Source organism: Cheilinus undulatus, linkage group 22 (genome assembly GCF_018320785.1).
Source record: "Cheilinus undulatus linkage group 22, ASM1832078v1, whole genome shotgun sequence".
Lineage (NCBI taxonomy): Eukaryota > Metazoa > Chordata > Actinopteri > Labriformes > Labridae > Cheilinus > Cheilinus undulatus.
In genome coordinates, this window is record NC_054886.1 from 12,099,184 (window position 1) to 12,113,735 (window position 14,552).

The 14,552-nt window shown below is 38.5% G+C and overlaps 1 protein-coding gene across 12 annotated transcripts in view; it reads right to left on the bottom strand.

Annotated features, from left to right (window-relative positions):
* The window catches only part of mark2b (MAP/microtubule affinity-regulating kinase 2b), an 80,676-nt gene that overhangs the window by 23,173 nt on the left and 42,951 nt on the right, over positions 1-14,552 (bottom strand). For 8 of the 12 annotated variants that reach the window (XM_041779655.1, XM_041779654.1, XM_041779650.1 and 5 more), the window contains exons 4-15: positions 12,204-12,252; positions 11,918-11,983; positions 10,337-10,407; positions 10,018-10,074; positions 8,120-8,356; positions 5,560-5,679; positions 4,567-4,669; positions 4,030-4,142; positions 3,617-3,691; positions 3,386-3,443; positions 2,906-3,057; positions 836-930 (exon numbers count right to left, since the gene is read on the bottom strand). In XM_041779655.1, coding sequence (XP_041635589.1) covers positions 836-930; positions 2,906-3,057; positions 3,386-3,443; positions 3,617-3,691; positions 4,030-4,142; positions 4,567-4,669; positions 5,560-5,679; positions 8,120-8,356; positions 10,018-10,074; positions 10,337-10,407; positions 11,918-11,983; positions 12,204-12,252 — 1,196 coding nt within the window. The remainder of the gene's footprint in view (positions 1-835; positions 931-2,905; positions 3,058-3,385; positions 3,444-3,616; positions 3,692-4,029; positions 4,143-4,566; positions 4,670-5,559; positions 5,680-8,119; positions 8,357-10,017; positions 10,075-10,336; positions 10,408-11,917; positions 11,984-12,203; positions 12,253-14,552) is intronic. The other 4 variants (XM_041779658.1, XM_041779657.1, XM_041779647.1 and 1 more) reach the window with 2 other exon arrangements.

Below are 14,552 nucleotides of genomic sequence, written 5' to 3' on the forward strand. Positions count from 1 at the left end.
TTTCTTCCGTATTGAATTTTTTAAAAGTTGAGGACAAGTTTGGAGCTTGATTGATGAATTACATTTAGGAAAGACTACAAAAAGGGAAGGCAGCAGATTATCACACTTATCAAATCAAATAAAAGTGGAAAAGATTGGAGCTTGCCTTCAGCTAAATACATTTTTTTTATTTGTTGTAAATATTCTGAAAAAAATATAGATTTTTATACTTTAAGATTATAGTCTTGATTGTCTTTGCAGAGATTTTAAACCTGCTTAAAAATAAAAACAACTATCCTTGGTTTGAAAACTCTGTACATCAAACAAAATTGAGTTTAGATAGAAAAAAAAAACAAATTCCTTGCTATTTTAGGGCAGCATACATCTACCTGCATTTGTATGAGTGAAGATGTGTGTCCACTGGACCCTGCCTCTGCTCTGAATGGCAGAACTCCATTAAACCATCACTATTAATCTGTAATCTACTGGAGGTTTGGCCTAAATTCCCAAGGGAGCCTGATTTTCTTGTCCTGAAGGGTTCACCCTGCCTTGGGGGAAAGCTGTGGGCCTCCCTGAGCCAGCTGGCAGAGCTCTGGAGAGTACCAGCCAAGGTCTGGGATTCAGTCTCTGAGACAGCTGTGGGACTACTTCATTCACAAACCATAGTGAGTGTGTTTGTATTATGTGTGTGTTAGTAAGGAAACGGCTCTGCCTTGCAGCAGCTACTTGAATTGCCTGTGACTGGATTGAATGAGTGTGTGTGAAGAAAGATTGTATGAGACTGTACTGCCTTTAAAAAAAAAAATCAATACTCCTTTACACTGTGCATCATATAGGTTCATATTTATTTGTGTACCTGTCCTTGCCGTTCTGGATGCCCTGTCCCAAAGTGGCTCTCTCAGTCAGAGGAGAGTTCCGACTGCGACCTGTACCAGTGGACAGGATGCTATTCTGAATGGAGAAAGAAAACAGCAATGATTTTAGAACTGTAGAAATGTTTATGATTGAGGTCGGCATTTAAGACAATGAGCTTTCAGGTCTGTGGATACGGAAGGGAGTAAAGATATTCACAGTGATAAATTATTAACCCTTTGAAAACGGCACTGTGGTATATGACTAGAAGAGACACGTGCTATTTCAAAGCTAAACAATTTTTGAACTATAAATCTAGCCACTTGTTTCTCCTCTGAAAAGCCTCCGCTGTGCTGTTCTAATGACGCTAGCCCCGCCTTTGTAGCTCTTACAGAACATTTTCTAGTGAGCTTGAAACTAGGGTGACTTTCCAGGGTCTTTAAAGATTAAATCCACAGCAGTAGCTCAGATATCGGATGTCTTTTCATCCATTTATAATCCATTTTTCGATCATTCCTGCAGCTAGCAAGTGAGCCCACCGCCATACTGTCTGTTTGTATCTGGGCTGTGGCAACTAATGGCAGGCTGCTCCGTTGTCACGTTATGCTTTGGTGCATGTACACAGACTTATAAACTGAAGAAGAGAGCCTGAATGACTCATAATAGAGAGAAACAGACATGGGGAGGCGTAGGCGCAAGGACTTTTTGTAAATATGCAAATATTTTTAAGACTTTTTGTCAAGGAATGATTATTTTTTAATTCTTTGCTCCCAAAGAGATTGGAGAACAAGTGTGTGAAAAAAAAACCTAGACATACACGAAATTCTTTGAGTTTTCATTTTTCTATTGGTTTTACCTTTGTCTTTTTAGTCCCATTAAGTTTTTAAAATTCAAGTGACATTGCTGCAACACACATATTCTTAAAGCCGAGGTTGTCTTAAAGAAAACAATGTTTAGAGGTTGCGCACCACGGGACTGATGTTTTTCAAGCTTTTTAAGACAAAAAGTCAAGGTGGAACATAGGGGTTACAGAAATAGTTTAGGGCCTACAGGGTCAAAAGAACAGCCTTGAACAAGCAGTGAAGAATGACTGACTTACTAACATTAATAAAATATTCACCAGATCTAGACTTTAGAGTATTTGCTACAATAGGTATTTGCTTGAACTTGTCAAATAAAAAGCTCAAATGTGAGGCCAATTCATTTAAACTTAATTTTAGAGGCCCTGTACTTCCACACGTGTTAACCTTAGCGCTCAAAGATTCTCCACCTGCTCAGGCTGAATTGGGCGGGACTTTATTGGGAATTACTCACTGAATCATATCAATGAAGTCCACACTAGAAAAAAAATGATCAAAGTCCACATAGTGCTGCATGTTCCAGGGTGTGACAACACTGAAGCTCAAAAGAGCTGTACGAATAGATGTAAATGTACTAAATGTTACGTTCGGAATTTTAAACATAAAACTATAACACTTTGTAAGAACGTTTCATAAATTAAGTCACAGAGGACAATGATGTTTGAAAAATTAAGGAAGCCTTAACAACATTTTCTTGTTGGTTTAAATCATGATAGTGGCCAGTGATATGCAACTGCTTAGCTTTAACGTAGACCTAGGGCCTTTTAACTGAGGCCAACTCAAAGGACATAGAAAAAAGATTTTATAACAATATAAAGTCTTGGACATAACACATACTCTCATGTCTTTACCCTGCAAGGAAACTGTCAGTTATATGGCTATTTATTTTTATTAGTTTAATTTGTAACCAGCTTTGCTTTTGATCCCTGGACCCAAGCCTAAGATAAAAAATGACTGATGCTGGTTAACACATGAGAGCAAGAATGACTTTCAAAGTGGTTTCAAAGTCAGATTGTGTACTAATCTGAAATTTTTAGACATCTGTTTTGTTATCTGTGTCTGAAAGTGGTTTCTTCCCTAAATTTGTAGTGTACTTGTTTGTCAGGATTTGCTTGTATGTAGGTGGTCATACAGTGAAATAAGATCCACAATATTTTAAGGATTTTTGATAGAACTAAGAGTGGCATGGGAGCAATGATGATGGATTATCTTACTGTAGAAGGCGTGGCGCTTTTCTTGCGGTCAGAGGAGACCAGCGGACTCGCTGGCACCTTGGTAGTGGAGCTGCCTGATGAACCTTTCCTCCCAGAATCCTCCACTGCACTCCTGTTGTCTGCTTGACCTCCTCTTTTAGAGTAGGAGGAGCCTTAAGAGAAAAAGAAAGGGAGTGATTCAGAATGGGTAAAAATGATGTACCTAAATTCTCCTTCCATTTGTTCTCCAACCATCTTATTCACATTTTATGTAGGCCTGAGTCTTTTTTTCAGTTATTTTCTCTTCCGTTTTAGGACTGGAGACCATTTTGGCACGTACCAGGATAGTAATTGAAGGATTCACTTATAAACATTTATAAAAAAAAAAAAAAAAAAAAAAAGCTTGCTACATCTGCTGTTACGTTGCAACGGTCTCAATTTGTTCCCCATCATTGCCTACTTCTGCAACACCCCTTTCTCCTCAACACACACCAGTCTCACCCTGGTCGGTGGCTCTGCGATTCTGAGGCTTCTGGTTGGACGACACACTGCGTTGTACCTACAAACAAGATGGCCACATGAACAAAAGTCCACAGTTTGAAACAGTCAAATGCAGCACAGCAAAGTACCTTTGGTAAAATATACTTGGTGAAGTCCGTGTGCTTATTCACTGGTTGAAAGACTACAGTATGTGAGAGAACTAGCAGAAGAGATTATGTGCTCTCGTTGTACCTTGTGAGGCGGGGAGGGGGCATTTATGTTGCTTACATCACTTCCTGGCCGGGGCTTGATGCCACCTTCATCCAGCTAAAGGGAGAAACAAAAACACAAACGTGAGTGTATCAGGAAGAGATGCAGGGGACTGTGGGTACAGCAAAAACTAAAAGAGCGAAATATGAACTATTTTTTACATGCTACTGTTATAAGAAAACTAAAGCATACTGAGCACACATGTACGTGATCAAATTTCATAGATTAAAGCAAATTGTAGGCTGTGAGGCTAAAGTGTGAAGCCACACATTTACTTGTACATAATGATTTTCACATTGGCTGTGCAGGTGACTTTAAGAGGAGCTCTATGTGAGGGAGCTCTGAAAAACTAATAATAACTGGCATGGTGCTGGGTGAAAGAATGTAGGGGTTACCTCAGAGTTCCTATAGTCCAGTAGCAGGTATGCAGCCATCACATCATTGTACTTCTGGTTCACCAGCGAGTCCTGGATCTCCTCTAGAGAGAATCCCATTTGTAGCATAATGTCTGCACACAAAAAAATATTATAATTATAACACAGAGCTCCACGCTGATTTATACTTGTCCAAAAGAAAAATTGCCCCTGTGAATGTACCGAAGAAAAGAACATTTGTACTTTAATGTCTCAGAGAAGATAAGGAAAGGAATGATAAAAAGCTAACAGACTACACTTTTGTGCTTTTCTGGTTGTCTGAAAAAAGTTCTCTATAAAATATGTAATGTTCACATTCACACATACAGTCATTCTCTGATAGCAGAGGCCACTATGCAAATTACCCCGCCTCCAATTTGAATTTTAACAATTTACATTCACATACTCATGTAACAGGTTGATGTTAACTGTTGCCCAAGTAGACTTCACATGACAACTGGTGGAGAGATACAGAAAGGATCAAATAAATGTATTTTTGAGCTTATTTCTGTAATCTACCTGTCCTCCTGGGGTCCTTATAATCTGGCTGGGGTTCAATGTAGGGCTTGAGTTCCTCCTCCTCGTAGCCTACATTCATCCAACGGTCCCTCATTATCTGCTGCTGGGAGCAAACCATATTGACACAGGAAGACATAAGATGTCAAAAAATTAGAGGAGTAAAAAAAGAAAAGGAAACTATCAGTATATAAAAGGAGAAAAACTGGAATTAAAAGTGAAAAAGTACCTCTTTGCATCTCTCTAATTGATCAAATTACAACCGGATTCTAAGTTTTGTGAATGGGCTAAGCTTGTCTTATTTCGTCTTTAGTACTGAAGCACATTCTCATTTGAAAGCAAACAACCCTGACATTAATAGCCTATGAGAGATTAGAGTTTGGCACCATAACAAGCAAAACTGAACCACGCCACTCTTATAGCTGTGTTTAAACCTATAGAAGTTGTAAACAGACTTTAAAGAAAGTGTAAATGAAAACATCAAACAACTGAATTCTAACAGTGGTGCTTCAGTCTTTTGTCTCTAGTTTTATTGGGCTGCCATAATATCTAGCAGCTCAAGCAGAGACTAGTCAAAACTTGAACAATCTAATCCAAAATATTACTGGGAACCCAGTCGACTCAATTGGCATCAGTTACTCCATCAAAACACAAGATATCTTAACTTAAAACAAATATTCTGAGCTATAATTTCAATTTTAACATGTATGTACCCTAAGTGCAACCATATTTAGCAACTCATAAGTTTTAAACTAACAAGCATTTACTATGTCTTTAAAAAGCACTTCACACTTCAGCCACAAATTCACATACAGCTGGTGAAGAAAGTCCCAAGATTCAGTGCAGTACTGTATGCACCACATATATCAATAGATACAGGCACTCACTTTACTGACTGTTTTTTCAGTCTGCCTCTTTAATCAAGTCAAAACAAATGTATTTTAACTGCAGAATGATGTTTGTGTGCATGTCTTTGTCAGAAAATTGTAGTTTTACCTCCAGGCTGCCTCTTTTGGAGGGATTCAGGATGAGGAACTTTTTGAGCAGGTTCTCACAGTCCGTAGACATGTAGAAAGGAATCCTGTATTTACCACGCAATACACGCTCTCTCAGTTCCTGCCAATGAACAAAGGCATTGAAAGTCAAATACAGACTCAATAACTTTATAAAAAAAAAAAACCACACACACACACACACACACAAAAATGCTTCACATCCTGCATCAATGAGACCAGCATCAGTCTGAGGAAAGCACAAAGACAGAACAAACTTTTCCAAAAGTGTTGAGTTTATTTCTTTTATAATTAAGGACTTGAATCAGAAGTAAATCACTGTATGTTACCAAATCTAATGTGGCGATTACATCAACAGATGGGGGACATCTAAAACAGTACAGCGACCAGATATAATCAAACTGTATTTTCTATACAATTCTTATGATGGTGGTAAATTTGGATTCTTATTTATAATGTTTAATGCTACCTGTAAATTATGGGGTTAAGTCCAGGAAATTCAGTGGTAACAAAAGCCCAGCACCAATAATCAACATCCAAGCAGCCCTTCATGGGCCTCTGAACATTAAACAGTAAAATATAGGGATGCATGATATTGGATTCCTGCCGATATCCGATATTTGCAGATTTTAGCCGGTAACAATATTTAAATGTGCTTTACAGATCAGAAATTTCCGTCCTTTTGGACAAAGTTTAATGTTTAAGGATGACCAAGGAAATAAACCTGAGTCCTTACAAACACCTAGAGGTTTAAAGAATAAGGATAATAAGTAAGAATGACCTCAACTGACTTACATCAATTGATTCAGCCTAAAATTTTACTTATTTATTAGTATATACAGACAAAATTTACAGTTAATGTATGCTGAAATACACGGGCAACATATCAGATGTAAATATCTGCCAAAATTTTGATATCTGCCAATACCAATACCAGACCCTTAATATCGTGCATCCCTAGTAAAATGGTGTACCTCTGAAGTTAGTAACCTCATTGACAGAGACGTATATCTTTTGGCTACTCACAATTAGATCTGATTTTGATTCTGGAGGTAACAATTTGATACACAATTGATTTTTGATTCAAGCCGCTTTCAAATTTAAAATGCACTCCTCCTTTGTAAGAAAGAGGGACTTATCTCAGGATCAGCGCCTGATGTGGATCTCTTAATTATTACTTGACATTAAAAACTCAACTAAGTATTCAAGACGATACAGCTTTTAGCATATATTTGTTGCATTTTAATTAGCTGACTACAACAATGTAGATATACAGAGAAAACCCTAAAACAAAGACATTTATTTGTGCTTAAATTCCAAAAACTTAATATAAATAAAATCTGACATGGTGGATCCTGCTATTTTATTGTCTATTTTTCAGTATCGGCTGGTAGATCCTTAGAGTGACAGTCATCAGTTGTTGGCATTTGTTCTGCTCTAACTCCTGAGCGCATGCTCTTGACCCGTTGCTACATTTATTTAGCAGTCTGAGCATGTGAAATACGCCGGTATACTTCCTCTTTACCGGTGGGATTTTTCAAACCAGAGCATGTCAGACAGTGCCTCAGTTTAACATGGCAATAAATCTGTATGACAGCAAAGCTATGTAAACATTACCAACGCTAGGAGCTAGCTCTGCTAATGCTAACTGTGCAGCTAAGTAGCCAGGACAGCATATCTCCTGTATCAGGAAAGTTTGACAAGTTACATGAGGGAGCTATCAGCACCAGGATTTGCTGTACTAAAACCGGCTTCTGTAGGACATTTCAGCATAAAATAAAAAGATCTAAAAAATACTGTTTTCTGGACATTCTGACGTGATGCTGACTTGTAGAAATTAATATTTGTGATTCTAATGTGAATCAGTTTCTCACAGCACCCCAACCCTTTGGCATACCTGCCCTGATCAACTTAATAAACTGATTGCAATTACAGATTAATCATAGAAAGTACAGATCAATCTATCATCAACTATCTTAGTTTTACTTTACACATTTTTGTCCTTAATTTGACACATCAGTATGAAAAAATTTATTTAAGAGAAGTTACGTGGGTGTAAAACTAAGCTCTGGGAAGCTGCAATGCAAAGGCATGCAATAAAAGCCTTGCTGGCAGTTTCCTGGCATGTGAACATCAATATTCTCACATTCAATGTTTCATCACCCACCCAAAATGTGTCTGCATTTCCAGAATGAGTCATGTGGGTACTGACTGAATGTGCAGTGGGATAGGTAGGATGAATATTTATAAATAACCAGTTTTAGGACAAAAAAATGAAATACTTTCTTGAAAATAATGCTACAGATTTCAGGGCTTATATGGTGCAACACACCACCAACCCTACTTGAAGACAAAGCTGTTAGGTAGGCATTTAATAGATTTTCTTCTATTTATGTTTGAGTTTAGTTTCTGCATTTTTAGGGCAGAAGGAACAGAAACCAGCATGACAAATACTACAACCACCCACAGAATACAGACATCTGCTTATGTAATGCAGACGAATGTTTAAGCGCATATGTAACACACTTTCCCTGCTTCCTGACCTTGAGGTTCTGTCCATCAAAGGGAAGCGAGCCGCTGACCAGTGTGTAAAGGATCACTCCCAGGCTCCAGACGTCCACCTCAGGCCCATCATACTTCTTTCCCTGGAAGAGCTCTGGGGCAGCATAGGGTGGGGAGCCGCAGAACGTATCCAGCTTGTTCCCCAGAGTGAACTCATTACTGAAGCCAAAGTCTGCTATCTTGATGTTCATGTCTGCGTCCAGCAGCAGGTTTTCTGCCTGCAGATCAACGAAGCATGGGGAAACAAGGAGAGACAGGCATAATTTACGAAAGACAGCCAGAGAATGAGGAGGAAAGCAAAGGGAAGGCAGGAAAGGAAGAAATCAAACATAACTACTCAACACACCAATGTAATGATTTGTTTTAAAACATATGGAAATCATTCTGTTACTTCCTCAGGCAAAAGAGTGGTCTGAGCTAAATAAAGGTTAAAGCTTGTTGTTGCAGGCTAAGTTTTAAACAAACTGGCCATTCCTTCATGTAGTATCACTGTAACAAAGAATTTCCCTGACATAAAACAGAGTTCCAGGATTACACGTTTTAAGACCGCTGCCTGACACCCCTTCTCTGGGAGGAAAAAAAAGAAAAAAAAAAAACCTTCTGTGAGAAAGGGGGTTTTCAGGGTAATGGCTTCAGGCCAACAAGTAGCACACAATGGACAAAGTGAGCTGCACAGTTTATTCCTGTGTGTGTTTGGATCCCTAAGCCTAGAGTGAGCCAGTGAGCAAGGAGGCAGGGGTTGCCTAGCAACAGGTGAGCTCTCCTTTTCACTTGCACTGAATACTCCACCACTTCTCTGTGTTTGTGTGTGTGTGAGAGAGAAAGAGAGGGGTGAGAAAGTGAGAAAATGTGCATGCACATAAAATAAAAGACTGACATCATCTCTGGGGCTGTGATCTAAGAAATGATGAGAAGTGGCTTCTAATTTTTTGCAGAAAGATGTTATAATCTGTAAGAAATCAAAGTGACATCAAGTTTTCCCAAGTGACAATGTTTAAACCTTTAATATAGTTTCTTGATTTTACAAAGAGAGAACAGTGCTGTAGTTTCATTAGTATAAAAAAGGATAGAATATCATTCAAACAACACTGTTTTTTTTAACCTGGAAAGCAAACAGATTATTTGAACTGCAGGGTCATCAAATTTGCTTTTACACAATCCAGCCTACTGGAATTAAGCATGTGCCGGATTTCACATCACAGATCAGAGTGATTAGGATAATGTGCAGGATGGTACGCATTAATTTAATGAGAACTGTCCATCCTGAAGAAATCTCTTCTTTTCTCTGCTGCTTTTTTCTTTATCTGTTGAAGTTTAGAAAATCTTGACCTTTGACCTTGGTCAAACAGTTAAAAATGTTTATAAAAAGCAAAAACAGACCATTAAAGGGGCAAAAAGCCTGATAAAATGTCTGTGTGGTTACTGTAATTATGATAATGTCTTATTGACAGGTCTGCCTGCTGGCACATTAAGAGGATTTAAAACTCTGCATAATGCCATGAACTAAAGTGACCCCTAAGCTTCAGACTTCAGACTTTTTTTTGTGAAAATCCTGTACTGTTCAAAAACCACCTTCAGTGAATCAAAGGCAGAAGGAACAATAAAGAAGGCAAGGAGCCAGTGAGGGGCCAAACAAGCAACCCCTTAGAGGCATTGCATTGCACATTCACTGTGTTCAGTCATCGTGCTTTAAGTGGGACATTACATTGTGATTAACCTTTGAATTCCCTGTACATGGAAGTGGGATTTCATGTGAAAAAATTAAATCCTATTGAGATTAATATGCAGGCAGAGGGAGGAGAAAGGCAGATAGAAAAGGAAAAAGTGCATGCTCTCTTGAGCTGTGATACTCATTATTCAACACTGTGTGTGTTCTCACCTTGAGGTCTCTGTGTACTATACACTTCTGATGGCAATACTGCACTGCTGACACGATCTAAAGTGAGAACGTGAGGGAAGGAGAAAAAAAGGAAACACAGAGGTAGAGAGAGACACTGTAAGATACATTTATAATGACCAGTTAATTCTCATTAGACATTAGATACAAAAACCACTTAAACCTTTATTTATATCGTTTACATCTTTTTGATTTTTGATGTTGAGCTCTAAACACACATAGTTTATTATTTTGGAAAAATTACTTCACTTGGTTTATAATCCAAAACTAAATCATGCCCCAAAAAATGGCTCGTGCATACCTGTCTGAATTTGGCACGTGCTTCTTTCTCCTTCATCCTGCCATGGGCCACTAAGTAATCAAAGACTTCTCCTGGAACGTCAGAAAAAGAGGAGGGAAGCAGATTTAGACTAAAGCTAGAGGACTTAGCCGGGATGTAATGGTATTAGTATTTGTCCTGAACTGTCACGGTTTGGTGCACAAAAAAGTAGAGCTGGGCAATTAATCGAAAAATAACTGAAACCAACATTTAGAGCCTATAACCGACAAAGTCCTGCCATGTCAATTATTTCAATTTTTTCCCTTGTAATATCTCTCTCTACTAATGCACCACCCCCTAAAAACAAACTACTAGCTGTGTAGTCACTTGATAGGCAGCCAGGTAGTTTCATTTCAGCTGTGTATTTTGATTTCAGTTGTCTCAATAAATAACCATTAATTGTTAATCTCGGCATGTTCCTCTCAGTTATTCATTTTAGAATTATTCAAATATTTACAGAACAAACAGAGTCGGAGGTTTGGGGTGGAATAATCGTTCATTAATCATAATCGAGGTAAAAAGCCCAAATAATTGTGATTTTGATTTTTGCTATAATCGCCCAGCCCTACAAGAAAGGCAACCACAGACAACTGTATTACCCGCCAATCTAGGTGGCAGTAATGCTCTTAACTGTTTGGTTAACAATCAAAAAAAAAAAAGAGGAAGAAGCACACACAACAAAACACACGAAGAAGAAAAGTTAGCTTCTGCAGCATTGGCAGCATAGCTACAAGACTTGCCGCTAACTTCTCCCTCTCCTCAGCATGTCCGTGCTGTTTTTTTAAAAAGCATATAAATGAAAAAGCAGTGAGGGTAAAAGACAGTAGTGATGGCAACTCATTTTAAAGGCGGATATGCAGAAGTAGAGGACAGTGGCTACAAGTGTGTATTTTAGTGCTCTGCTCAGGCACTGTCCAAGCCCGTGTTTACATATAAGCTATTCTGCATTGCTCCAAAATACTAGTAACTTCATTTGCAGTTTTACATTGGTTTTATATTGTGATTTCTCAGGAGATATTAGGCTATTCATTTTCTTTGTTGCTTTTTATTTTGCAGCTTATTTACCTGGTTTTCCACTCTTTTTTCCTGTTTAATTCATCATAGGCTGTTCTAACTATCACAAGTAGCTCTAAGTAACACTAGATAGAAAAAACTGTAAGCTGCACTGGTGTCAGTTAAAATAAATAAATGAGGTCAACTTCGCATTATGAACTTTATTTCCCAGATGAACCTAACTCCTTCTGAACAGTGACGCCGACCCCAACCCCAGGCGAGAACAAAACTTTGCCCTCTGTGAATGTTTACATCCCTAGTACTTGGTAGATGGAATGTCAAACTGTGGAAAGGATGTGCATGGAGTGAGAAAACGTAAAGACTTTCCAAGCATTTTTATAAATATCCAATGCCAAATGAAGTAGGATGCAAATATCAAAAACACAGACAAAATCCATACAAAATATAGAAGGCCTGTAGACTTACAGGTATTTTTTTTTTTTTTGAACCATTAGATGGTAACTTCCTAAGTGCTAGGCCTCAGGGGAATGCACGGTGGGATGCACTTACCTCCACTTGCGTACTCCATTACCAGGTACAAAGTCTTCTCTGTCTCTATCACCTCAAAGAGCTTGACTGGAGGGAGACAAAGAAAGGCGAAGAAAGTGTATTGGACAGGGATGAGAAAGAACAAGGGACATGGGGCAAAAGGAGAGAGGAGATTGAGAAGAATTTGAAAAAGATGTAAGGAAGGAAAAAAGCCAGTACATTAAGAGTGAAAGCAAGATATAAAAAACGAAAATGATCACTGCGCTCTATGTTGAATACATGACCCAGGTGTTCCAGAGTGACTCACCTATGTTGGGGTGGTTCAACATCTTCATAATTCTCACTTCCCGGAAGAGCTGCAAGAAACAGATTTAGTGTTTTGAATTAATTTCAGACATGTTTGTGATAACTGCAGGATTCAAGCTATACCAGTGCTTGTCAGATTCATGGGGTGGGATAATTAAGACTGAAGAAGGCAAACAATGGATTCAGCTGCTCGTGCAATCTGAGTAGAGTACATGCAAAGTATGGAATAAATTCCAGCCATTCAGTCCTCTTTTTTGAAAATGTTTTATAGTATACAAAATTTTTCCCCCTATGAAAATACCTATTTTAAAGAATACTGAAGTACTGTTAAAATTAGAAAGGATCTGTTAACACAGCTTCCCCAAATATCCCATTTTTACTTTGGATGCTAACATTGTTTAACTTTAACCCTAGACACAAATTATTTCACAAAAAACCATAAACTACCAGGGTCAAAATTATTAACCCCATTGATGCTACAAGTCAATTGTGTCCCCCTTTTGTGTCTCTGACACGTCTTCTGTGGTATTCCAGCCAATTCTTCTTTGGCCAAGCTCCTGTAGATTTTATGGTCTCCTGGCATGGACCTTGTTCTTCAGTTCACCCCACGGATTTTCAACAGGATTCACATCAGAGCTCGATGCAGGCCAATCAGTTATGCTTCTTTTGGTTTTCTGGAGGTAGTTCTTCACCAGGAGGAATGTATGTTTTGGGTCCTTGTTCCCCAGACCCAGTCTTGCTGCCAACTGCTTGAGGCTTTCTTTTTAATCCTTCACTTTTCATGATTCCTTCCACTTTTACAAAATTCCTAGATGCACTGAAGCATCCCCACAGCATAATACTCCCATTGCTGTGTAGAAGGACATGCTCCCATTATGCGTAATCTTTATTCTGGTTGTCCTTGTCATACTTCAATCTGACTTGAAGATGTCTCTTCTGAAGAAGTGGAGTTTTTCTTGGTCTGCAACATTGCAGTCCATTTCTGTGCAGGCCTTTAAGTGATTGTCTTCCTTGAAATACAATTCCCAACTTGGCTTAGTCATCCCCTAGTGTCTAGGAAGCTGTTCTGGGGACTTTAGACTTGACTTGTTTTCTTTCCTGAATCTTCCTACCTCTGCAAGGTTTATCTGTACTGCGTGGCTCTCTTTGAAATTCTTGATGACACTTCTCAGCCCTGACACTTGGAAATACTGGGATAACTTTGTACTATGATGCTTTCTCAAGGGACAGCTCAAACCCATACTGATTTTATGGATGATAACCCTTGATTTTACAATAGTAGTTCATGCTAGGGCTCAACAAAAGGTCCCGTCTAAATGGGGCTAATAATTGCAAACCTGGTAGTTTTTGTTTTTTGGGGAAATAATTTTGTTTCTGAGTGCAAAGTAACATTTTCTAGAAACAGGACAATTTGAAAAGCAGTTTTTTTTTATCCTTCCTCTGTTGAGAGCACTCTGGAAATACTTAAAAAAATGAAATATTCATGGGGCAGCTAATAATTCTGCCTCATCTGTACTTTTGGCTATAAGAAATTTGAAATTATGGTCTCAAAAATGTTTTTGGAACACTGATGAAGACGAGTGAGTGACTAGCCTGGAGCTATTAAGGTCCAAAAGCCTTTTCAGTTTTTAAGAGGTAGAAGGTCACATATCAAAATTAGATTGTAAAATGAGTTTTTGTCCTAACATACAGTTTCATTACAGATGAAAAGAAAAAAAACATTTAGAACAGAATAAATAACTGAGTTTTTTAACTACTAAAAGAATATGTTATTGGGGTTTTCCTGCCACTTCTATTCCTTGTGTTCAAGGCATTGCATTTGCTTACATCTTGACATTCATAATAATGGTGTCTGAGTGCTGGCATTTAAATCTAACTGTGCCAACGTTAACAGCTGCTTGTCATGTGCTCTATCATGCATGTGCATTTCCATACAAGTTTCTATCCAATGCCTTCTATCTGCAGTGCATGTATATTTGGTGTGTGTATGTTGAGTAAGCAAGCATCCATGGATAGAGTGTGTGCGTGTGAGTGGACAGACCCCACCCTGCCACGATCAAAAGAAGTAATTGCAGCTTGTTTCCTGTAATTAAAACTCTCTCTGAAAACTAGACCACTTCAGAAAGACAGCAAAAAGGAGAAAAAGAGAGAGCGAGAGAAGGAAAAAGAGAAATGGTGGAGACTGCAACTGAGTAAAGACAAACGGGGCAGGAAGAGTGCCAGCAGAATTAAAGATCTTCGAAAATAAATATCAAGGACTAAGGTTTGAATTTTGTGCTTGACAGAGTGTCTAAGTGAGTGTGTAAGAGTGTGTGTGAGTCCCTTGACAGACTGAGTGAGAAAGAGCAGA